At 44.0% G+C, this 25,788-nt stretch overlaps 2 protein-coding genes and 1 long non-coding RNA gene across 3 annotated transcripts in view; 2 read left to right on the forward strand and 1 right to left on the reverse strand.

Moving 5' to 3' along the window:
* LOC307200365 overlaps positions 1–25,788 on the forward strand; it is a 33,467-nt gene that overhangs the window by 6,114 nt on the left and 1,565 nt on the right. The window lies entirely within an intron of this gene.
* Positions 1–25,788, reverse strand: part of FTSJ3 (FtsJ RNA 2'-O-methyltransferase 3) — a 53,170-nt gene that overhangs the window by 3,950 nt on the left and 23,432 nt on the right. The gene's annotated exons all lie outside the window — the stretch shown is intronic.
* LOC307200347 (1-acyl-sn-glycerol-3-phosphate acyltransferase alpha-like) lies at positions 592–25,245 on the forward strand. The gene is made up of 6 exons (XM_079948911.1): positions 592–641; positions 18,953–19,086; positions 20,031–20,206; positions 20,883–20,978; positions 24,159–24,241; positions 24,598–25,245. Exons 1-6 carry the CDS (start codon positions 595–597, stop codon positions 24,599–24,601), a joined length of 540 nt encoding a protein of 179 aa, XP_079805037.1. The 5' UTR covers positions 592–594; the 3' UTR covers positions 24,602–25,245.

Genomic DNA, 25,788 nt, shown 5'->3' on the forward strand with positions numbered 1-25,788 from the left:
AAATGGTACTGAGGACGACTGCTCATCTTGTCTCCCATGCTATTCAACATCTAGATCGGGGTAGTCAACCTTTTTATACCTACCGCCCACTATCTTTCTTACCACACACGCATCTTTCTTACCACACACCAGTGCTCAAAGGATGGAGGATTCAGCTTGTGCCATAGAACCCCCTACCGCCAACCTAGAATCCTGAAATGCCCACTAGTGGGTGGTAGGGACCACGGTGATAACCCCTGATCTAGATGAAATTTAGCAAGATCTGAAGATTTGGAGTTCACTAGAGGCATAGGAAGGGGGTGCGGTGGGGGCAGACCACCCCAGGTGACAAGAGGGCATGGGGGTAGGAATTTAACCCTTTCCTCCCTGTGCTACTGTCTGACATAGTTTTTCTCTCAAACAGCCATCATTCCCATGGGCATAGTAGCTTCGCCAGTGGCGAAGGATGTTTCGTTGCAACGATAACATGGGAAGGAAGAGTTAAATTCCCTTTTCTATCATGTCGAGGTCCTCATCAGGCTCTTACCACCACACAGCTGTTTTTAAAAGAAAAGAAAATGACTGGGAGATTTAATGGCATTTAGGGGACATTTAATGGCAAACACAACTATTGCCCATTTTGTCCTGAGATTCCTTCAGAGGTAAGGCAGCATTAAAAAAATGAAATAATGAAATAATGAATAATGACTGACCAAATTATGGACATGTTTCTAAACAGACAGCACTCCCCTGCTATATTTTCAATTTAACTGAAAATATTTATACCTCACCTTTACTTGTTAAAAAAAACCCTAACGCAGCTCACAACACAATACATAATAATACCAAAACCAAATGAAACAATATAGCAGCAGATGAAGACAGTTAGGAACAGTAGCAATCCCACATTATAATCCCACAATACAATATCTATGTTCCTTGACCTCTGCCCATTCTCAGAGGGTGAGCTGCCATGCAGTTACTAGACACACCTGTGAAATCTTTTTGCTGGAATTTCCTTCCCTTGCTGTTGCAGCATGGTCTAATAGATGGGTGCATTTCATCAGAACTAAAATCCTACTTTGATCTCAGTTGTACTGATGAAATCCAGACTGCAACACTGTTTGGGAAGGCGGTGAAGGAGATCCTAAAAGGGATTTGTGTAAGTGGGGCAACAGGGATTAAGCAAGAGAGTGCAATGGAAAGAGAGCACTTAGAAACATACATATTTTTTAAAAAAAGTAGAGCAGCAGCACAAGCGAAATAGAGGACAGAATGTGCAATCGGCCGAAATCTCATGACAATATGTAGAAGGACTATCTGGACTAAAACACAGGAATGTGACTTCATCTTCTAGAGCACTGTGGTTGGTATGTTGAAAGATGTGTTGTTCATGTGGGATGCATCTTGGGAAACAACTTTATACTAACACTGATATTAAAATTCAGTGTGGCAGGGCATGCTTTCTATCTGGTTCAATTAGAACAGCAAAGGGAGTTAAACAAGGCTGCATCTTGATATGACTCCTAGTCAGTCTTTACATCAATTATATAGGCTAGGAGCTTTCCTCTTCATCTGATGTTTTCTCCCTGGCAGTTCAGAATCAGAGTGCTTTTGTATATGTGGATCAGGGCCTATTGAAGATCTTGTACACTATATTTTATATTGTCCATTGTATGATTCACTCAAAGCTAAATTTATCTCCCCTTTTCAGATCGCCCTAGAAGGTCAACCAGATTATTTGAAAATTAAATGGCTGCTGGCAGATGTTGATAAATGCACCAGCTATAGGGTGGCACTATTCACACTCATGGCAAGAAAGATAAGGGCAACCTTTCTAGGTAGTGCAAGTGCCAAACCCCAGGGATGCTGACTGGAAGGAATGTATTGAATTTTGGACATTGTAGATTTGTCCTGGGCTGGTGCATGAAATCTCTTTCGTTCTGTAATTGCATGATTTGTGCTCATACTGTATTGTGATGGCCATTGGCTACAAACAATAAAATCCACTGACTGACATGCCAGGTCAGTTCTCCCATCCATGATTAAGTCATGGATGGCACCAGTCTTCTTGACCTGCCATTGCGCAGCAGCACCTTAAAGCCACGTGGGAGACCCTTGTTGATACTTGTATCCTTCTTGTCAAGACCAGACCTGGAGACAGGGACAGTCTTCAGAAAGTGACTAAACCTGCCTCTCAGTGCTGACATGGTCTGGTCCTAGCATAGTTTCTCCTCCTTTTGAGACCAAGGACCTTTGCGGGGGGGGGGGGGGTCAAGTCACCAAGCAGAGTCTTTGGAATGCTTCTAGAAAACCCATTGGTGTAAGACCTCAAAACATCAGGAAAACAAGGTCTGTTTTACCATGTCCAACCATCTGCCCAGATGTTGCAGCAGTCCAAGGTGCCTGAAGGACACAGCCATGTGCGGAAGGCGGTTAACAAACAGGAGGGACAGGTCTCTGAAATAGGTGTCCCCCTTTTTGTATCGTTTTAATAATAATAATAATAATAATAATCTTTATTGTCATTGCCCCCTCTCGGGGACAACGAAAATTACTTGGCTGCTCCATCCACCCAGGTAGGGCACTCCACACAAAATCAGAACAACTATAAAAACACTAATTAAAACACTAATTTAAAACTCATATTCTGTGCTCTGCTGTGCTGTTCTGTAACTGATCTCATTATATGGTGATTGACAAACAGCACATACACTCAGAGCCTGAGCATCTTCCAGGGCAAGGTCCCAATCTTTTTGGAAATGGGGACCAAGAGCTTTGTGACCAGAGAGAGAACAAAATGTTTAGAAGCCATGCCATTGCACAAATGGTGATTTTCTTGAGTCATAATGAGAGTACAGTGGTACCTTGGGTTAAGTACTTAATTCGTTCCGGAGGTCTGTTCTTAACCTGAAACTGTTCTTAACCTGAAGCACCACTTTAGCTAATGAGGCCTCCTGCTGCCGCTCCGCCGCTGGAGCACGATTTCTGTTCTCATCCTGAAGCACTATTTCTGGGTTAGCGGAGTCTGTAACCTGAAGCGTATGTAACCTGACGCGTATGTAACCCAAGATACCACTGTACCCCTAAACTTTTTTTTTTTAAAGAAAAAAAGGTACTGCCTTTACCAGGGAAAGGAAGGGTTAAGCTCCCCCTTTCTCTCGTGCCGAGGTCCTGATCAGGCTCTTGCTGCCACCACACAGCTATTTTTAAGTGAAGAGAAAAGAAAAAAAAGGGACATTTACTGGCAAGCACACATTGTTAACCTGTTGCCCATTTTGGCCTGAGATCTCTTCAGAGGTAGCATTCTAAAAGAATGAAAAGAACGCATAGAGTGGCAAATTCTGACTCTGCTGAATTAAGGAGATGCCCCTACACAGCGAGCACTCGCTCTCTTGATGCATTTTCAATTTAACTGAAAATATTTATACCTCACCTTTACTTGTAAAAACAAAAAAACAAACAAAAAACAAAAACCTGAGAGGCAGCTCACAACACATGAATGCACAATAATACCAAAAGAAAAAAATATGGCAGCAGATGAAGAAAGTTGGGAATGGCAGCAACATACACGCTGACATTTTCCCGATGAAAATAGGGATATACTTATTCAATAAGAATACCCTAGCCTGGACAGTCCGCCACTGTGGCTAGGCCTCGGCCTTATCGCGGCCTATTATCACGGCCCACTCAGCCTCGCTGTGGCCACCAGAAGTGGTACACGCCTGCTTCATTCGGGACAGCTGAGTGGTGTGACTTCTGTGTCTTACCTCAGATCCCTTTGATCGGCTCCCCTTCTCGGGATCCCGGTTCAAGGAAGTTTAGGCCTTTAAATCCCCCCTCCTCAGGTGAGGGATGTGCCATCCTTCACACATGCAGCGGCAGAGGCCTCAGCCAAAACTAGTCAGCCAGATACAGGCCTGGTCCAAGACGTTTTGGCACCTGAGGCAAACCACAAAATGGCGCCATCCTCCTGCCAGGGAAGAAGCAGGGAGCGAAGCTCTACCATCAGGAACAAGGCAGGACACGGGGAAAAAATATCTATGTATAATGTATTCCTTGGAGGTCAGATCTGCAGCCCCTGGGGCCCCTGCTGCCTGAGGCAATTGCTTCATCTTGCTTCATCCTGCTCCTATAATCCCTATGGGAACAAACCAGAAAGAAAAACATGCATTCCCATAATATACACCAGCAAATACACAAGCAGCTCAGGACTACAGTTCCATTCCTGTACACTGTACATTATTGTAGACACTGGAAATTGAAAGTTTGTCATAAATGACAAAGGGACAAAGGTCCCTTAAATGATTAAGGGACGCGGGTGGCGCTGTGGGTAAAACCTCAGTGCCTAGGACTTACTGATCGCAAGGTCGGCGGTTTGAATCCCCGCGGTGGGGTGAGCTCCCGTCGTTCGGTCCCAGCTCCTGCCCACCTAGCAGTTTGAAAGCACCCCTAAGTGCAAGTAGATAAATAGGTACCGCTTTATAGCAGGAAGATAAACAGCGTTATTGTGTGTGCCGCTGGTGCTGTCTCGCCAGATGCCGCTTAGTCATGCTGGCCACGTGACTCGGAAGTGTCTCTGGACAGCGCTGGTTCCCGGCCTCTTGAGCGAGATGAGCGTGCAACCCTAGAGTCGGACACGACTGGCCCGTACGGGCAGGGGTACCTTTACCTTTACCTTACATAAATGACCTAAACGTTACAGATGTGTCCTGTCTCAACTAGGGCCAGGGCCTTTTCAGTACTGGCCCCGACTTGGTGGAACGCTATTGTTATGTACTGAAGTTCTCACCCTGGGCCAGCAGGGGGATACTGTAGATAGTTATGCAAATGAAGGATCAAAAGTGACGTTCAGTGATTGGGTAGTTTTAGAAAGTTGCTACAGTAACATTGTACTGGAGCTCTATATAAGCAGGCTGACTGAACCCTTCAGTTCAGTTCTGTCGTGGACTGTGAATAAACAAGAGCTGTTGAAGAATCTCTGTGTAGTCTGATATGTTCACCCACAACTTAACAGCTATGTCACAAGAGACTAAGGCCCTGCGGGACTTGACATCTTTCTGCAGGGCCTGCAAGACAGAGCTGTTCTGCCTGGCCTTTGGTTTGGACTCAGTCTGACCCTTATGTTTCCCTCCCCTTATGGTTTTGATCTATGGGCTACTTTTAAAATGAGGCTGCATTTTAAATTGCATTTTAACCTGTATTTTAAATTGGGTCCCCCCCCCTCCATTATGTTTTTACTGTAATTTTACTGGTGTTAGCCTCCCTGAGCCCAGTTCTGGCCAGGGAGGGTGGGGTATAAATAAAATTTATTATTATTATTATTATTTAACCATGTGGTTTTTAAACGTCCTGAAGAAAAAAAATTCCCCCCATTAAGCACCTAAGTTAAACTCAATATAAATTGCTTTAATTAGCAGACTGGATAACATACTAATGCAAATACAGGTCCAACTCAAGTCTTGCACACAAGCATACCAGCCAAAGTTTACGATATCAGTATGAAGACCATCCCCTTTCTTCACCTTGGTATGTTCAGCTGCCTTTATATGTTGTACAACTAAGAATACAAAATCACTTGTTGCTCTTCTTCAAGGCTATAAATCTATGGCTGGATCACAGTATTGACTACTCTACTGTCCCCTTCGATAGCTCTATTCATGGGGCGGAGAGTGGAAAACATGAAGTGCGTAGGCAGCCTTGGCTCTATCTGCAACTTTTGGGAATGGTCACAGGGACATTCACCTCCTTTTGAAACAGGCCAGGGATTGCCAACATTTTGAGCCTAGGAGACAGGATTTTCCCTTGCAAAGTTGCTTGGGAATGGGATAATCACTCAAAATACTCTGCATACAATTCTGGTTGATATCCCTCAAGAAAGTTATTGTGCAACTAGAAAAAGTGCAGGAAAGGAAACCAGGGATTGCCTCTCTCTCTACAGACCATCTTGGGTGTTAAGATGAGCACAGGAGTCCCTCTTGGTAGGTCCACTGTCCACAGAAGTTGTGGGGCGGGGGGAAGGCCTGGGAAAGGGCATTCTCTTTGGTGGCCCATGAATTGTGGAATTTCTTCCCCAGAGAGGTATGCCTGGCACCCTCACCACACCAAGCCTTTGGCACCTGAGATGCATTGTTTTCAGGACTTCTTACTAGTTGGTTATACTAATAATCAAGCAGGAATAACATAAAACAAAGAACTTTATTCTTTACAGGCTTGCATTCAACTCCTAACTCTTTCTGTCCTGCTCTGCCTCTGAACTGCTTGTGCCGAGTTACTGCCGGCTAGCTGTTCCCTTAATCTGTGACTTCCCTTTTTGTCACTGAGCTTCCCTCTCTGACTGCTGTCCTAATCATTTTACTTAGTTCCGCATACATGGATACAGGACCCACCCTATTCCTGTGACTGTAATTTATTTTAACTGTTTTTTTAATACTGAATTTGAATTGTTGTAAACCCCGCCCCCGGCCCTGCTGGTGAAGGGAGGGATTAAAAAAAGAAGTAAGTAAGTAGGGATGCGGGTGGCGCTGTGGGTTAAACCACAGAGCCTAGGACTTGCCGATCAGAAGGTCGAGTATTCGAATCCCCGCGACGGGGTGAGCTCCCGTTGCTCGGTCCCTGCTCTTGCCAACCTAGCAGTTCAAAAGCATGTCAAAGTGCAAGTAGATAAATAGGTACCACTCTGGTGGGAAGGTAGACGGCGTTTCCGTGTGCTGCTCTGGTTTGCCAGAAGCAGCTTAGTCATGCTGGTCACATGACCCGGAAGCTCCCTCAGCCAATAAAGCGAGATGAGTGCCACAACCCCAGAGTGGGTCATGACTGGACCTAATGGTCAGGGGTCCCTTTACCTTTACCTTTTAAATAAGTAAGTAAGTAAGTGAGTAAGTAAGTAAGTAAGTAAGTACCATACTTTCCCGTGTATAAGACAAGTTTTTTTTTTACTCTAAAATAATGTTTAAAAACGGGGGTCGTCTTATACACAGATAGTGCATTGGAGGGGCTGGTGATTGGCTGCAACCACGAGCTTCAGCTTGTCAGCAGTGATCTGGTGGGTGATTGGTGGCTGTGGCAATGGCTGCTGTGGATTGGCTGGCTCTGCGGCAATTGGTTGGCAAGCAGGTATATGTTTGTTGGATTCTGTGACGCAAGCATTTGTCAGTGTTTGTCAGTCGGGTTAGTGATTTTCTGCATCCCTCCCCCCCCCCCCCCGCAAAAAAAGCTCCACAACTCTGGGCATTCCTCCCCCCCAAAAGCTCAAAAACTCTGAGCAATTTGAGTCCCCCAAAATAGGGGGCATCTTATACACGGGGGCATGTTATACACAGAAAAACACGGTAAGTATGGAAGAACGTGGCAGAGGTGTCTAAACTTATGTGTGGCAAAAGTGGTTAGAGAGAGGTTTTCTCACATCCTCATAACAGGAGAACCCTCCAATGAAGCTGTTTAAAACAGCAAAGAGCCAGATGTGCTGCTTGAACATTTAGAATGCCAAAAGGGGAGGAGGTCCAGTTAGTCTGTCCCAAGCCCCTCAAAGAGGAGATCCTTGCTTCACTGGAAATGTTTAAGCAGAGGCTGGACAGTCATCTGTCAGGTGTGCTGCATCTGCACTAAGTACTGAGCTGGAAAAGTTGACCTCCAAAGTCCCTTGCAATTTTAAAACGGTGTGATTCTATGCAATGCATAAGCCATCTCGCAACAGTCTGGATTCGTTGCTGAGTTCCCCTCCCCCCGAAATAGGATTTCTTGTAGGAAACCTATTCCATGTTAGAACTTGATGAAATTAATTTGCACTAGCTTCAGGAATAACAAAAGGATCTCGTTTTTTAGTGCAATGTATTATTCACTATAGGCTACATTACCACCTCCATATGTTTTCAGATTCCCTGATCAACGAATTCAGGAAAATTAAGCCATTAATCATACTTGATAACACAATGTAGCCTAATCAAATGAAAATTGTTAAACTCTTGATTGGTTTGGACACAGAAAAGTCTCTTTATATTGGGCATGCTCACTTGTATAATATTAATAATGTAAATGCAAAGCAAAGTCAAGATGGCCCATAAATAAAAAACAAATCTGAACCATGTGTAAAGCAATTTTAAATATGACTTTATAAACAACAAGCTTATAGCCAAATGGCCAATACAGTTGAGGTTGAATTCCATGCTAGGGATAATTAGGAAAGGTATAGAAAGTAAAACTGGCAATATCAGCATCCCTTCCACCTGCACTGGAAGACTGTGTACATGTCTGGTCACTGCACTTCAGAAAGGATATTGTACAGTGGGAAAAGAGCAGAGAAAAGGGCAGCCAAAGTGATTAGTGGGCTGGAGCAACTCCCTTTTGAGGAAAATTACAGCATGTTAAACTGTAAGGTTTACAGGTGAAAGTGAGTAAAGGGAGGACATGATGATATAGGATTATAACATAGTGTATGGTGTATAGAAATACTGTTGGCCACTGTGGGAAACTGAACGATATGGAAAAGTGGATAGGGATTATTTCTTTTCTCTTGCACTCATAATACTAAGAACTTGGGACCATCCCATGATGCTGAACATGGAGAAATTCAGGACAGGTAGAAGAAAGTGCTTCTTTGTGCAGTCAAACTAGGATTCACTACCCCAATATGTGGTGAAGTTAGGTGGCTGCTTTCTTTTCTTTTCTTTTCTTTTCTTTTCTTTTCTTTTCTTTTCTTTTCTTTTCTTTTCTTTTCTTTTCTTTTCTTTTCTTTTCTTTTCTTTTCTCTTTTCTTTTCTTTTCTTTTCGTGGTGTAGAGCCAGTGTGGTGTAGTGGTTAATAGCGGTAGGCTCGTAATCTGGGGAACTGGGTTCGCGTCTCCACTCCTCCACATGCAGCTGCTGGGTGACCTTGGGCCAGTCACACTTCTCTGAAGTCTCTCAGCCTCACTCACCTCACAGAGTGTTTGTTGTGGGGGAGGAAGGGAAAGGAGAATGTTAGCCGCTTTGAGACTCCTTAAAGGGAGTGAAAGGCGGGATATCAAATCCAAACTCTTCTTCTTCTCTTCTTCGTGGGTTAGACAGACACATTCTGTGACTACTACCCATGGCCCAAAATGGCAGAGGCAGCAGGCCTTTTTTTCCAGACAGAACTCATTGAAACTCACTTCCGGCACCTCTTGGGTGGGCGCAATTGACATTATAAGAGAACAAGAGAGGCGTTCATAGTGAGATCTGGCACCTCTTTTTCTATAAAAATAGCACTGGGTGGCAATATGTCTCTGAGTGCCAGCTCCTGGGAATAACAAGTGTTGAATGCTGTGGTGCTCACACCCTCATCCAAGCAACTAATCTGATTTAGAGATCAGTATTACAAAACCCACTGCAATACTTCAGAGTCTTCCACATGTAGGATTGGTGCCATCACATTTGTTTACAGCCTTGCTCCTGGACCACAAACAGCAGCCTAAGGCATAGAAAGCTATGAGAAGATATCAGCCACCCTCCCCATAATTATAAGGGAGTTAGAGGCCTGGGTGGAGTACCCTGCCCTGTAAAACATATGTGCATGGAAATCCTAAACACAAATGTAGTCCCAACTGGCCCAGGATCCTCCTCCCACAAAGGAGTTCTATGCACCTGAGAGCCCTTCGCACCCTTGACATACATACTACTGTGGGTGTGTGGGGTGCCATGAGCCCCTGAATTCCTGGGTTCCAGATCCTGTTAGAATTTCAAGCTCCCCGATGCTGATTTTGTGACTGGTATATTTCACACGCCTTTCTGAGTGGAGCCTGAGAAAGGAAGACTGTCTTACCTCTCTTCCAGTGTGTGTCTGTGAAACTGTACCTTCACTTTTACCCTGCCCTATTTGTTCTCGGAGCTGGAGAGAACAGATGCCATAATGCTGTTGTCTGTAAATATTCTGTAAATAAATAGTAGTTTAGAATTATGATTCCTCTTTCCTTTTTGCTGTGTCAAGAGAGAAGGCTAGTGTGCATAAATCAAGTTGGTTTATGTCACTGGAGCGCCCTGGAGAAGAAGGGGATGCCTTTTTCAGAGCTATGCTCACCAGGGGACGCTCGGAGATCCAGGGGGCTGCAGATAGCCCAGAGCACTCTCCCAACAGATCCTCCCTTAAATTCTTGGGTTCTGGGCTTCAATCAGTGCTTTGAGTATTAAGGTGAACCATTGGATGTTAGATTTACCAGTGTAAAAATACAGGCTAAACCTGCTCCCCCCCCCCACCAGGGAATCCCCTGGGAGATAAGCCATTAAGAAACAAAGACCAGACCTCCGCAAAGCAGAGGCTGTGCCAGCCGCAAATGGGGGTTTGTTAGCAAAAACAATACAGTTTCAGAATTGCCGTGGGGCTGATGTAAGCAAACAGTTGGGGTGGGGTGGGAAAGGTTTTACAAGCTTGAGAACGTGGTGGGATCAGAGCACATTGTGGGGGTGGGGAAGAAACGTCCTCTCGAGTCTGCAAGTGGAAGGGAGAGATGCAGAGCCATGGCTGAAGTCTCTTTAAAGTCTGAGACAGGCTTTGCACATATGGGAGACGCGTGAGATTCTCTTGGGCTGTAAATGCTGGGAATCCCATTCCCCAAACTCAGGTTGTATGTATGTGCAAATAAACTATCCATCATAAAGACACCACAGTCTCCATTTTACCTCAATCCCAAAAGTGCAGAGGGTAAGTGCAGAGACCCCTGAAATCTCACTCTGCTGTAAGATTGGGATGGTGGTGCAACAATATGCCTACTGGTATATGCAGGGGCAATGGGGGGGGGCAATCCTAACCCCTCCCTCAAAATGTGAGTCTGAATGTGGCCTACAACATGGAGTAAGGAAGCTGAAATCCTTCAGATCTGGCCGAACTACAGCTCCCAGCATCCCTGACCATTGGTCTCACCAGCTGGGATTGATGGCAGTCAGAGTCCAGCAACAAGGAAAAGCCGCAGGGTCCCCATCTCTATCTTAGTCTGCGAGAGACTAACAACCGGCAGCTTTAGCAGCCATTTTTGGGCTGGGACTATTTCCTCAGAGACCTGCTGGGTGACCTAGAGATTCAACAGCAAAGTGGGAGTTGCGACAATTGAAGGTGGCAGGGAGGGGGTTGTATTTCCTTCTTTCCACTAATTCATCTCTTTTATTGTATTTTGTACACAGTGTAAGCTTCCTCAGTTATTATTTTTTTTTATATATAATTATTTATTAGAATTTCCAAATTAATACAAAAGAAACAAAAATCAAAAAGTAACAAAAAGTAACAAAAATACAAAATTAAAAAACAATTAAAACAAATATCATATTCCATTACCTATTTCCATTACCTTGTTTCCCAGACCTCCTCTCACCTCCCCCTTTTGTATTCCAATTCGAATTCTTAACTCAACAAATCCTTATTACAACTTATTTACAACTTATTATAACTTATTGCTCAACCTTTACATTACAGCTGGTAACCACTTAATTTCTGTCCAACATCATTCTAACATTCATTAATTTTGTAATATTTCTGCAAATAGTCTTTAAATTTCTTCCAGTCTTCTTTCGCCGACTCTTTTCCCTGGTCTCGGATTCTGCCAGTCATTTCTGCTAGTCCCATATAGTCCATCACCTTCATCTGCCATTCTTCCAGAGTGGGTAAATCTTGCGTCTTCCAATATTTTGCGATGAGTATTCTTGCTGCTGTTGTCGCATACATAAAGAAAGTTCTATCCTTCTTTGGCACCAATTGGCCGACCATGCCCAGAAGAAAGGCTTCTGGTTTCTTAGGGAAGGTATATTTAAATACCTTTTTCATTTCATTATAGATCATTTCCCAGAAAGCCTTAATCCTTGGGCATGTCCAGCAAAGGTGAAAGAATGTACCTTCAGTCTCTTTACATTTCCAACATTTATTATCTGGCAAATGATAAATTTTTGCAAGCTTGACTGGGGTCATGTACCACCTGTAAATCATTTTCATAATATTCTCTTTTAAGGCGTTGCATGCCGTAAATTTCAAACCGGTGGTCCATAACTGTTCCCAGTCAGCAAACATAATGTTATGTCCAACATCTTGTGCCCATTTAATCATAGCAGACTTCACCGTTTCATCCTGAGCGTTCCATTTCAACAGCAAGTTATACATCTTTGACAAAATCTTAGTTTTAGGTTCTAACAATTCTGTTTCTAATTTTGATTTTTCCACCTGGAAACCAATTTTCTTGTCCAATTTATAAGCCTCCATTATCTGATAATAATGAAGCCAGTCTCGCACTTTGTTTTTTAGTTTCTCAAAACTCTGCAATTTCAATGTGTCTCCCTCTTGTTCCAAAATTTCCCAATATTTTGGCCATTTGGACTCCATATTAAGTCTTTCGAAAGCTTTCGCTTCCATTGGTGACAACCACCTTGGGGTTTTATTTTCCAATAAATCTTTGTATCTTATCCAAACATTAAACAAAGCTTTCCTGACAATATGGTTTTTAAATGCTTTATGTACTTTAACCTTGTCATACCACAAATATGCATGCCACCCAAAAGCATTATTAAATCCTTCTAAGTCCAAAATGTCTGTGTTCTCAAGAAGTAGCCAGTCTTTCAACCAGCAAAACACTGCTGATTCATAGTAGAGTTTAAAGTCTGGCAGGGCAAATCCACCCCTTTCCTTTACATCAGTTAATATCTTAAATTTTATTCTGGGCTTCTTGCCCTGCCAGACAAATCTAGAAATATCTTTCTGCCACTTCTTGAAACAATCCATCTTGTCCACAATCTGCAAAGTTTGAAACAAAAACAGAATTCTAGGCAATACATTCATCTTTATAACTGCAATTCGGCCCAACAAGGAAAGCTTCAAATTTGACCATATTTCTAAGTCTCTCTTCACTTCTGTCCAACATTTTTCATAATTATCTTTAAATAAGTTCACATTTTTTGCTGTCATATTAATCCCCAAATATTTCACTTTCTTAACTACAGTCAAACCAGTCTCATTCTGAAACCTTTCTTTTTCAGTTAGTGTTAGGTTTTTCTCTAAAACCTTGGTTTTTAACTTATTCAGTTTAAATCCTGCCACTTGACCAAATTCTTGAATTAAGTCTAGAACCCTTTTAGTACTAGAGTCTGGCTCCTGTAGCGTCAAAACTAAGTCATCTGCAAATGCTCTCAATTTGTACTGTTTGGTTCCGACCTCTATACCTTTGACCAACTGATGTTGGTTTCTGCTCTCTTCACTGTGCAGCGAAAGGCTTGTCACAAGACAATGTTTACATTCCACAGTCTGTACTGTTGTGTTTCCCACGGGAAAAGGAGACTGGATGTGACGTACACTGGTTTCCTGTTTTTCACTGTTCTTTGCAGTTCAGTGTGATTCTCTCTGTGCTTCAGAGGAGAGAGGATGCATTTTTCTGCTTCGGCAGAGACAAGATGGTTTTCTGTAATCTACCAGCTATGAAATGTAAATAAAACAATATATAGCATGTTGGCACGTATTCCTCATCATTCCGCTGTGCACTTGGATGCTACAAATCAACATTCATGGTTATGGGCCCAGAAGAAGACGCAGTCATTGGAATTCCGGAAAAAGGATCGGAATGCAGAGGGACGGATCGGACGGTATCTGCGCGTCAAGATGATTGATGAGGTATGTGCTACTGCTCCGGGCAGCCTGCCAGCATCTAATTAATGGCTTTATGGCTGGACTTTGAACTTTTATGTCCGTTTGCCGGAAACAGGCAGCGGCTATGGCTATGCTGGCGAAATCGAAAGTAACTTTTGGGCTGAAGCAGCTGCTGATAACAGAAGTGACGCAGCATGTTTTAAAGGCAGCAGAGAGAAAGCTGTTTTGAACTTGCCTTTGGAATGAGGCTTGAAGCAGCAGAGACGCAGCTTGTATAAAGCAGCTTGTTTAAAGCAGCAGAGATGATGCAGAAGGCTAATGCCAGAGTCATGATGGCCCTTCAGGATGCTTGTGGGATTCCCAAGCTCAATAAGAAAAATTATACGGACTGGGTTATCTATGCAGAGGCTATTCTGCGGAAAGAGGGTCTGTTTGAAGTTATTACAGACACCCCCCCAGCTCCAGTTACAGATGCATGGAAGGCTAAAGATTCCAAAGCAAGGGGAACTCTTACATTGATAGTATCCCCAGAAGAGCTCTGTCTATTGAGTGATAAGACCTCAGCCAGAGAAATTTGGGACGCTTTGAGGGAGGCTCACTTGATGACAGAAGCTGGATCTACTATGTTTTATTTTAACAAGCTGCATAAGATGGCTAGCTGCAGAAGGCTGGCTGATGCAAGTGGGGAATCTGATGCCAATCAGCCACATGCTCAGCTCAGAGTAGCCTGTGATACTGCCATGATTCAGGATGAAGCAGATTGCCAGGGTGATAGCTGCATGGGAAAGGGGGAGTCTTCACAGACGTCATCCCATAGTGCAGTGGAACCACCAGATGGCGCCAAAGCTTTGAAGGCAGTGAAATGCTACTCGTGTGGACGTCTAGGCCATATGAAGAGGGAATGCAGATATCCCAGGGCCAAGACAGAGCAGCGCAGCGAAAGCTCATCGCGTGGAAAAGGCCAGAGCAAAGGCAAATGTCCGGTGTCCAGGACAACGCAGCACAAAGCAATGGTCTCACGCTTCACTCCAAAAGTTGCAGAGGTCCAGAAGACGTCTAGATCTTTCTTCGTTGTTGATTCAGCGGCAACCCATCACATGTGCAACGATAAGCGACTGTTCGTGTCTTTTACACCGCAGGAAGGTGCGATTCACCAGGCGGATGACCACACAATTCCCAGTAAAGGCTACGGAACTGTTGTTCTTCACAGTTTGGACTTATCGATACAGAATGTACTTTATGTTCCAGATGCCAAACATAATCTGCTCAGCGTTGGACAGCTGAATGAGCGGAACATTGACGTTTCCTTTAAGAACAAAAGGTGCATCATCACAAAGAAAAATGATTATGTATTGTATGCTGAATATGTTGATCGTTTATATGTTTTGTATTATGATGATGTTGTGCAGGATGACACTTGTTGCATTGCAGGTACTAACGAAAGTTTGCATGCAGAATGTATTCATGATTTTCATCGAAAATTTGGACATTTGGGTTTTGAGGCAGTATCTAAAATGCCTGCCTTGGTTGAAGGTATGACTATTAAACCCTGCAGGTACCACATGAAGTGCAAGGCATGCACAGCAAACAAGGTGAAAATGGCTGCGAAAGGTAAGGTGTCTAGTAGGCAAGCTACAGAACCATACCAAATTGTTCATGCTGATTTGGTTGGACCACTAGCGCCCTCTTTGGGTGGAAATAGGTACTTCATGGTTCTCATTGATGCATTTTCCAGGTATATTCATGTGTACAATCTCAAGCAGAAATCAGAGGCTTTTCCTAGGTTCAAGGAATTCTGTGCTTGGTTGGGAAATGTGCATGGTAAGAAGGTAAAAATTCTTTTCACAGATCGCGGGGGAGAATTCACTTCTCAGCAGTTTGAAGCTTTTCTGACTGAGAAAGGAATTCAACACGATTTGTCTAGTCCTCACTCGCCATGGCAGAATGGACTTGCGGAACGAGCAAATCAAACATTGCTTCAAGGGTTAAAAACCTTGCTACATGATGCAAATCTTCCAGAGAGTTATTGGGCCGAAGCTCTCTCATGTTTCACTTACAGTTATAATCGCAGGTTATCTTCAGCGATTGGTTGTACCCCCTATGAGAAGATGTTTGGCAAAAAGCCATACATCAAACACATGAAAATTTTTGGTTCTGACATGTGGGTTCACTCACCACAAAACACCAAGTTAGACAAGCGTGGTTTGCATGGTATCTTTCTAGGTTATGAGAAAGGTTCTTACAGAATAAGGATGACTGACTCTAAGACAATTAAGCTCACAAGAAGTGTTGAGTACAATGCCAAGTGGGGGGAGAATGTGGGAATTTTCCAATGTTACCCTGATGACAGTGATGAGACTGAGGATAGTCAAAAGCAACCACAACCACCCACACCCACTGATGAAAGTTCTGATTCTGAGACTGAAACTGATTCTGAGTCTGAAACTGAATCGGGTGATTCAGAGGATTTCAAGAGTGCGAAAGCCTCTGTGCGACCCTCTGAAAGCTCTGATCAAGAATTGGAGGAACCATTGTTCACAATAGGTCGCTTTTCTCCTAAGAAGGAAGAGGAGAGTGTTGAAGACCTACGGCTCATTCGCAGGTCACAAAGAGCCACAAAAGGCAGACCTCCAAAGAGATTTGCTGATGAGTTTGCTAAGATAGCAGTAACAGCTGTTAAAAGTTCCAAGAAGGTATTTGAACCTTCAAGTTTCCAAGAAATCCAGGATTTGGATTCAAAGGAAGCTGAGCCATGGTTAAATGCCATGAAGGCTGAGCTTGATTCCTTGGAAAGGAACAAAACATGGGAACTTGTTCCAGTAGTTCCAGGAATGAAACTGCTTGGAAGCAAATGGGTCTTCAAAGCGAAGACTGATCAAAATGGCAAGATAGTCAGACACAAAGCCAGATTGGTAGCCAGAGGTTTTGCACAGGTACCAGGTGAAGACTATCACGAGACCTACTCACCCACAGTGAGGTATGAGAGCATTAGACTTATGCTCAAGCTAGCTGCAGAGGAGAATCTACACATTAGTCACCACGATGTGAATACAGCTTTTCTGTACGGATCTCTAGATGAATCACTTTATATGCTTCCACCTGATGGCGTACAGGTAAAACAGGGATTTGTTTGTGCTCTGAAGAAGTCCCTTTATGGTCTCAAACAAAGTGCACGGTGTTGGCACACAAAACTCACTGAAGTATTGTTTTCTCTAGGTTTTAAACAAGGGAAAGCTGATCCATGTGTATTTGTCAAAGAGGAGGGGCAAAAGAAACTGTATTGTTTGTTTTATGTTGATGATCTTTTATTCTTTTGGAAAGATGTCACAATGTACAATACCGCCCTAGCTCAACTGAAGGAACACTTTGACATGAAAGATCTTGGTGAGGTAAACAACTACCTATCTCTGGAAATAGAGAGAGATCAAGATGGTAACATTCTAGTACACCAGTCACGGAAAATTGCTGATGTGTTAAGCAAACTAAACCTGATGGATGCTAACCCTGTAGACACACCAATGATAACAGGTTATCAGGTAGATGACACTGAAGAAGCATTTTCTGACACTACACTGTACAGAAGTGTGCTAGGCAAGCTAAACTTCATTGCCAGATGTTCAAGACCAGACATTGCTGTTAGCTGTAATTTGCTAAGCAGACAAGTCAACAATCCTACTGTTAAGGATTGGAAAGCTCTGAAACGCATAGCGCGGTATTTGAAAGGCACTATGCATTACAGACTGAGATTTAACAATCAGAAGTCTGGTGGTCTTGAGATATTTGCAGATGCAAGTTTTGGAAGTGACACTACAGACAGGAAAAGCACGTCTGGAGTTTGCTACATGTACAATCAGGGTCTTTTTGATTGGTCATGCAAGAAGCAAACAACAGTTAGCTTAAGTACTTGTGAAGCTGAGCTGAATGCACTGTCTTATTCACTTAAGGATTGTGAATGGTTGTTACAATTGTGCAAAGACATGAAAATTCCTGTCAAATGTCCAATCCAGGTTTACCAGGACAACAAAGCATGTTTGGCTTTGCTGAATTCTGAAGGTTGTAAGCAAAGCACGAAGCACTTGCAACTGAAGTTGCAACATGCTAAGGAACGTATTCAGAAGGGACTCGTAACGGTGTCCTATATGCCAGGTAATGAAATTCCTGCTGATGTATTGTCCAAGATTGTATCAAGGGATCAACACTGTACCTATGTACAGAAGTTGGGTTTGTACTGATATTGTACGAACACGCTGCCCAGTGGTGTTCACAGAAAGGGGGAGGATGTTGGTTTCTGCTCTCTTCACTGTGCAGCGAAAGGCTTGTCACAAGACAATGTTTACATTCCACAGTCTGTACTGTTGTGTTTCCCACGGGAAAAGGAGACTGGATGTGACGTACACTGGTTTCCTGTTTTTCACTGTTCTTTGCAGTTCAGTGTGATTCTCTCTGTGCTTCAGAGGAGAGAGGATGCATTTTTCTGCTTCGGCAGAGACAAGATGGTTTTCTGTAATCTACCAGCTATGAAATGTAAATAAAACAATATATAGCATGTTGGCACGTATTCCTCATCATTCCGCTGTGCACTTGGATGCTACAAATCAACACTGGTCTCTTCTAATCATGTTCAGCAAGACCTCCAGAACCGAAATAAAAAGCAACGGGGAAATTGGGCACCCCTGTCGTGTCCCTTTTTCTATCTTAAATTCTTCCGTAACCACATTATTTACAATTAGTTTTGCTTTCTGCTCAGAATATATTGCGCCTATACCATTTTCAAAGCCTTGCCCTACCCCCATCCCCTGTAGATTCTTTTTCATAAAACTCCAAGAAATATTGTCAAAGGCTTTCTCCGCGTCCACAAATATCAGAACTGCTTTAGTGTTTATATTCACATCTAATTTTTCCAAAATATCAATTATATTCCTCAAATTGTCGGACAAATGTCTTCTCGGGAGAAAACCCGCTTGGTCTTTATGAATCTCTTCCATCAATACTTTTTTCAATCTTTTAGCCAAGATATCAGCAAAAATTTTGTAATCCACATTTAATAAGGATATGGGGCGGTAGTTCTTAAGTTGAGTCTTTTCAGTCTCTGTTTTCGGTGTAAGCGTGATATATGCCTCTTTCCACGACTCTGGCGCCCTCTTCCCTTCCAAAATTTCATTGCAGACTTCCTTCAAAGGTTGCAATAAGTAACCTAGAGATTCAACAGCAAAGTGGGAGTTGCAACAATTGAAGGTGGCAGGGAGGGGGTTGTATTTCCTTCTTTCCACTAATTCATCTCTTTTATTGTATTTTGTACACAGTGTAAGCTTCCTCAGTTATTTTGCTTAGGAGGCAAGGTATGAACACGCAAATAAATGCAGTTCCTTGTTCACACTGCCTGCCTGTTTTCTGCCCCCTGCAGGATTCTTTGCTTCGTGATGCGGCAAATGAAATATTTCCTTGGCGTCAAGATCACGGCTCAAGGCTCCGAAAATCTGAATACCAAGGGGCCGTATATGGTTGTTGCTAACCATCAGTCCATTCTCAATATTCTGGGTATGTTGCTAGCCTGTCGCCTTTGAAATGTTGCATTGAAACTTATTGGAAAAGATGTGAATTTTATTAGGAGCATAATCCAGGCCCAGATCAAAGGAATGGGTGTCCTAGGGGGAAGGTTGGGGGCGCAGCAAGTGACACCGTGCTCTGCTTCCTGACTATGATGCAGATGAAGTGTGGGAGAAGGAAAATGAGGGTGTGCTGCAGGACACGCACCCCCTCCATCCGCTTATCTAAGCCCAGGACCCCTCAGGGCTGTCCTGTCTCCTTCTTCATCACTGAGATCTGGACAGGCCCTCATGGACACCTCCCTCAACACCCCACCATCTTAACCACACATTTCTCCCTCTCCTGGTCCTCGAGGGGCATTGGTTGTTCATCCTTCCATCCTGGCCCTGCCCACGGCTGCTTATGGCTCTGCCCGAGGCCTGTATGTCTGAAATAGAATGGTTTGTCTCTGACCCACCTGCAGGTGAGGAAGGTGGCAGCATAGACTTTTGCCCATCATGGCCAAATTTGTAGATCTGGCACTGCTGTGCTCCATCTCCAGCCTCAGGGAGGAGGCAAGACAGGAGCACAGCATGCATGTGAGAGGAGGCAAAAGATGTGAGCTTACAGCTCAAAATCAAATTGGTGCAGGAGGGTGGTGGGTATTTTCCAAACTAAAAGATAATTGCCATTCTAGGAGAACAATGGAGGTGTTCGTGGCGAGATCCGGCATCTGTTTTTCTTGGAAAATAACACTGGAAGAATGGCAATGTTTGCAATTTATTTCACCACTACAAAAGCTGAATACATGTCCAGGAAGATAGGTTGGGAGCAGGGAAGATCCAGGCAGAATAATTTCTAGCCACAAAGCCTTCTCACAAAGTGTCAGAATGCAAACGACCCAAAAGTCGTTTGCATTCTGACACATTCTAACAAAGTCTTCCTTCCATCCCAAGTGATAGCGGAGTTATATCCTGACTGCTGTGTGATACTAACCAAAAAGGAGATGATGTACATGGGCCCACTGGGCTTCACCCTGTGGTTTTCCAAATTCATTTTTGTTGACCGCAATAATAAGAGCTCAGCCAGGGACACCATGGATCACATCACAAGGACCCTGCTGCAGCAGAACGTGAGAGCACATGCAGAGAGGGGTGCAGCTCTGGGAGGGGAGTAGCTGGGAAAGGATGGCTGGTGGGAGAGGAGTCAAAGGGACCCTATGAGACTGCAGCAACCCCTGGGAGGGGCCATCGCTTGGGGTGGGGGTAGAGTGCATGCTTTGCAAACACAATGGCTCCAGCTGCTGGCATCTCCAGCTGAGAAATAATAATTTAAGTAGCAGCATGTGGTGGGGAGGTTTTTGTACCCACACCCTTGGAGAGATCCTCACCTGGTAGAAGGCAGCTTCCTGGGCTCTGGGGTGGTGAAATATTTTGCTCTGCACACCAGATATTTGGAAGAGGATTTTGCCAGGTGGGTGAGTAAAGAAAGGATATGTGCCATGCATGACTATAAGGAGAATGTGGAGCCATCTGCCCCAGGGAACAAAGGAGAAAGGAGTCTACCCTACTGAGAAACTGCAGCTGTTCCTGGGGGCAGAAGGGCATTTAGGGTAGGCATATCCTCAGTCCTGATACAGTCTCATATTTTCTAACTGGTTTCCTAGCTAGACCATTAGCAGTTTGAGTGACAGGCCAAAATACACCGGGAAGAGTGAGGAAATAGTAACATTTCACTGTGATCTCCAAAGATGTGGTCCATGTACACATTTTAATGTGGTCTTTTTTCTCTGCCCCTTTCTTATGCAGCTGAGGGTCTGGGTTTGCCCAGAAGGCACCAGGAACTGGACAGCCACAGTACTTCCCTTCAAGCGAGGAGTCTTCAATGTGGCTGTGAAGGCTCAGGTAAACGTGTGAATTGTGAAATAGATATTTGTGTCATGCTGGCGGATTTCTTCGACTCATGGGCTTCCATGAGTCTATCAATGCTACATTTTTGGTGGAAAAACGTGATTTATCACTCAGGTTTTCCATTCCTGAACATTTGTCACAGTTCCGATCTGAAAGACTATAAAAATGCTTCCCAAATTGATCTCCCCGCCCCCCAACCAGGGCTGCCAAGTTGAATAAAATATTGGGTATTGGGGGAGGCCCAGATGAGCCTTACCCTACAGAACTGATCACAAGACATGGCACACACACATTTTTTTCCAGTTTTCAAAGCACTCTACCCTTGATTGTTAAACTCCTTAACATATTGTCTATCCTTAACATATACTTTGAAGCTTCAAAGCACATAAATTTCAGTAATACTTGAGTGTCAGCCAGGTGCAAAAAATGGCACCCAGACTTTTTGAGGTGTTCACAAATGGAGAATCTTTAGGAAGAAAATGAGCCTGGCAACCTGCTAATTTCAAACCCTGCTGCTGACATCTCCCCCTCCTCATGCCACCACAGTGGCACAATATATATATTTCTTCGTTTACAAAAGTACATGCCTTGTCTCTTTTTTCAGGTTGTACTGTCTTTCTTTAAATCAGTTACATTTGTTGTGAGACATTAGTGTTGAGTACAGTATAAAGTTGTGGGAAAAGAGAGGGGAGAGGAGATGGGGAGGCTTATATTCTTTTATATAGTGTACGTGTGGGGTTTTGTGTCAGCGTCAACTGGGTAGGCTCTCTTTCTGTTCGTTCATTACATTTCCTTGATAGTGAGAGGTATTGGGGGGCAGGGCGTGGTTGGTTGTCTGTGATTGTCTGCAGTGGGGTTTGTTTGCATTTGTGGGGGGGGGCATGTTGGGTCAGGTAAGTCAGATTGATTCGTATACTGTCAATGGATTCTTGTTCTCTTGTTGGGCTGTATATGTGATAAAGGGGAGCCATACTGGGGTGAAGTTGTCCTCTTCTATTTGTCCCCGTGTCAGTTTCAGTTTATTGGTTAGCTTTTCTAGTAAGGCTGTTTCTCATACAATTTGATACCATTGGTCCATGTTTAGTCCTGACAGGTCCCTCCAGGGTCTGATTATGAGGCGGCTGGTATGAGTGTAGGTGGGTTATAAACTCTGTATAATGTGAGTGGCCATTATGATCTTGGAAGATGTTCAGTAGGGCCAGTTCTGGGGTGAGTTCTAAAACCTGTTTAGTTATTTTGTATATCTCTTGTCGGACTGCTGTCCAGAAGGATTGGATTTTGGGGCATTCCCACCACATGTGGAGGTATGTGCCTGTGGAGGTGCAGCCTCTTCAGCATCTTTGAGGTTCCTGGGAGTATCAGTGCCAGTTTCCATGGTGTTAAGTGCCACCTGCAGATGAGTTTCAGAGCGAGTTCCCTTCTTTTGGCTAAGATGGATTCAAAGGGAGGTTTAGACCACATTCTAGTCCATTGGGTGGGGTTAATTTCATAGCCGTGTTCCCATTGCTCTTCGATTGTGTCAAGGGTGTGTGTGGAATTTTAGAGCAGTATTTTGTATATTGTGGATACCATCTATTTGTCATGTCCTTTTCCTGTCAGGAGGTTTTCGAAGGTGGTCAAGGGCCCAGTGGCTGCTGATTTTACTGCTAGATTGTTTAAGAAGGCATGTAGTTGATGGTGTGTTAGCCAAGGTATTTGGGTGTGTCCTAGTTTGTCTTGTATTTTTTGTGTTGGCATGGGTTTGTTGTTTTGTAGAAGTCTTTTAAACAGTGTAGGCCTTTGGCTTGCCAGGTTTTTATCTGGAGGTTTTGTGGGTGGTAGGACAGGGGGGTTAGTGGGGATGGTGATAGTTTGCCTACTTTTCCCTTCTATGCTTTAAGCATGGACTAAGTGAACTTGTTCAGTGCTGTGGGGATTTTCTTTACTTTGTTTGGGAGAAATGGGTATGCTGTTGTGGGGATGGTTTCGATGGTTTCTCTCTCAAAGTGGACCCATTGTTTTGTCTCGTTTTCTAGAATATACGGGATTATGTTATATGGGCTGGCAATATAATATGATTCTATTTTGGGGATTTCACATCCTCCTTCTGAGGAGGGGAGGTGCAAGTATTTGGGGCTTATTCTTGGCTTTTTGTGTGTGAAAATCAACACCTGTAGTTTTTTTCTGCCACTTCGGGAGTTTGGTTGGGGGAATCCAGATTCGGAGGGTTTGGAATAAATAGGTTAGTTTTGGGAGGGTGGTCATTTTGATCATGGCTATTTTGTCTGAGAGGGTGAAGTCTCTGTTGATTTGTCACCACAGGGTCTTGTAATTGTGGAAGTATAGTTTGTTGAGGTTTCTGGTTATTTGAACCTCTAGGTATCTGAATTTGGTGCAGCAGAGTTTTATCTTTGTAGTTGGCGAGTACCTTTTGGATAGGGATGGTGGTGTTGAAGCACATAGCCTCAGATTTTGCAAAGTTTACTTGTAGGCCCGACACCAATGTGTTGAGTTATTTAGTTAGGGTATGAATGTGTTATTTAGTTAGGGTGGTTGCTGTGTTGATGGGGTCTGGTGTTGTGAACCTCTGGTCATCTGCGAAGAGCCCTAGTATGTAGGTTTTACCTCTTCTTACCACACCCTTGATATCTTGGGCTGCTTGGAGTTGGATTGCTAGGGGTTCCAGGGCCAAGATGAATAGAGAGACAGTGGGCAGCCTTGTTTTGTGCCTCTTTGGATTCCTATGGTATTTGAGTCTATATTATTAATTATGCATTTTGCTGAGGATTGGGAGTAAGGGCTTGTAGGATGTTGGAGCCAAATTTCACCCCCCCCCCCATTTGAATGGCAATGTCTGTGAACTTGCGGGAGGGCAGCCCCCTCAATTATTTTATTGGGAGAATAAGGAACATCGGCTCCTCAAAGGTAGCTCCAATGCACCCCTCTCCTGCGCCTGATCTTCACTCACCCCTTCTTCTCTGCGGGGCTGAGGGCACCAGTTGGTGGTTTGCCACATGCACCAAACTGTCTTGGGCCAGCTCTGGTTGGGTCAGCCCCAAATAGAACCCTTGTTCCACCTCAGGTAAGAGTCAAACTCTGAAAGGCAAGACCATCCCTGTAGGTTCACCTTCCCTGTTAAAATATTGCTTAGTGCCTTCTGGGTCTCTTAATTTCCCACTGTCTTTTGCTACCCAGATCCCCATAATCCCTGTTGTGACCTCGTATTATCAACAACCCCCCAACTTCAAAGATGGCCAGAGGCCATTTTGTAGATTTGAGTGAGTCTAAATGACAGTCTTGCTTATTTGATTTATACACTTCAACGTGAAGTGAGAATGTATATTTTGCTTGAAAGCCTTTTCCACTTGATTTAATTTGAATTTGAATGCTGTATAAAAATTACTACCTTAATCACTATATGACTTATTTCTGGGGAGGGGGTGTTTAGCCACTCCTTTCTCCTCCTCTGTACAACACTGCCATTTTGGACCTGTTCTGAAATTTATTTAAATATTATTCCTTTATATACCCATGTATAGACCACTGCTTAAGGCATAGGCTTTACAAGGCAATTTCTGCATAGAATTAAGTTGCACTGTCTCTCTTTCTCTCTGTTGCTCCCTGCCACCTTCAGATAAGTGGATCATCCAGATTTTGCCCGATAAAAACACGAGGCTTTGACCCAGAAGATGTCCCTGCACTTGCTGACAGCACACAGAAACTGATGCTGGATACTTTCAATGAGATCAATGGGCACATAGTTTTAGAGAAAGATACCAGAGAGTGAGGGCCTCCTTATCATGGAAGCCTGGGAGGACCCACCAATCAGGAAGCTAGACAAGAACTTTTCTTCCGTCCAACAAGACGAGGACAGAGGAAACGCCTCACTCCACCCAGACCCAACTAAGACCAGGGCCACCTAGTGGCTCAGCTATATGACGACATGATCCAGGCATCGCTCCAGCTCACACCTTTTTTTATTTAAAGGAACGACAATCCATATAACAGCACTATTGAAATGTCTGATAGTTCCGCTATTCAGTCACTCACCTCCGAATTTTGAGAGCTGTTCCCGGTGATATGAATAGTAAGATTTCTGTCAGTCTTACAAGGCTCAGACAGGACTTCAGAAGATAAACATGTTTTTTCAGGCACTATTTGTGCATTTGGTGATTGTACTCTCTAAGGGAACACTTTGGTTTCTGCATTTGATCTCAACAGAAGATGACCTGAGTGTTTCATTTTCTTCTTGTCCTGTTGTTGGAATTGGCCCTGTCTTTACTCCAGCAAGTTTGAGATAAACACTTACTCTGACGTGTGCTGCTTATACAAACATAAGCTACCTTAGCCTGGCCATTGGCAGGTGCCACTTTGGGCTGAGATTCCTAGAGTTGGAAAGGTTGCTCTGATTTGTCGCCCAGCAATTCTGCAATTATTGTTAAAGGTAAAGGTAAAGGTACCCCTGCCTGTACGGGCCAGTCTTGACAGACTCTGGGGTTGTGCGCCCATCTCACTTAAGAGGCCAGGGGCCAGCGCTGTCCGGAGACACTTCCGGGTCACGTGGCCAGCGTGACGAAGCTGCTCTGGCCAGAGCCAGAGCCAGAGCCGCACACGGAAACGCCGTTTACCTTCCCGCTGGTAAGCGGTCCCTATTTATCTACTTGCACCCGGAGGTGCTTTCGAACTGCTAGGTTGGCAGGCGCTGGGACCGAGCAGCGGGAGCGCACCCCGCCGCAGGGATTCGAACCGCCGACCTTTCGATCAGCAAGCCCTAGGCGCTGAGGCTTTAACCCACAGCGCCACCTGCGTCCCACGCAATTATTGT

Source organism: Podarcis cretensis (assembly GCF_951804945.1).
Source record: "Podarcis cretensis genome assembly, chromosome: 13".
Lineage (NCBI taxonomy): Eukaryota > Metazoa > Chordata > Lepidosauria > Squamata > Lacertidae > Podarcis > Podarcis cretensis.

Excerpts from the sequence above, each read along its gene's own strand:
- LOC307200347 (XM_079948911.1), top strand. The coding sequence starts at position 595 with ATGGCAAACACAACTATTGCCCATTTTGTCCTGAGATTCCTTCAGAG. Across the intron at positions 19,087-20,030 it reads GTCCATTCTCAATATTCTGG|TGATAGCGGAGTTATATCCT; the intron begins GTATGTTGCTAG and ends TTCCATCCCAAG. Across the intron at positions 20,207-20,882 it reads GGACCCTGCTGCAGCAGAAC|CTGAGGGTCTGGGTTTGCCC; the intron begins GTGAGAGCACAT and ends TTTCTTATGCAG.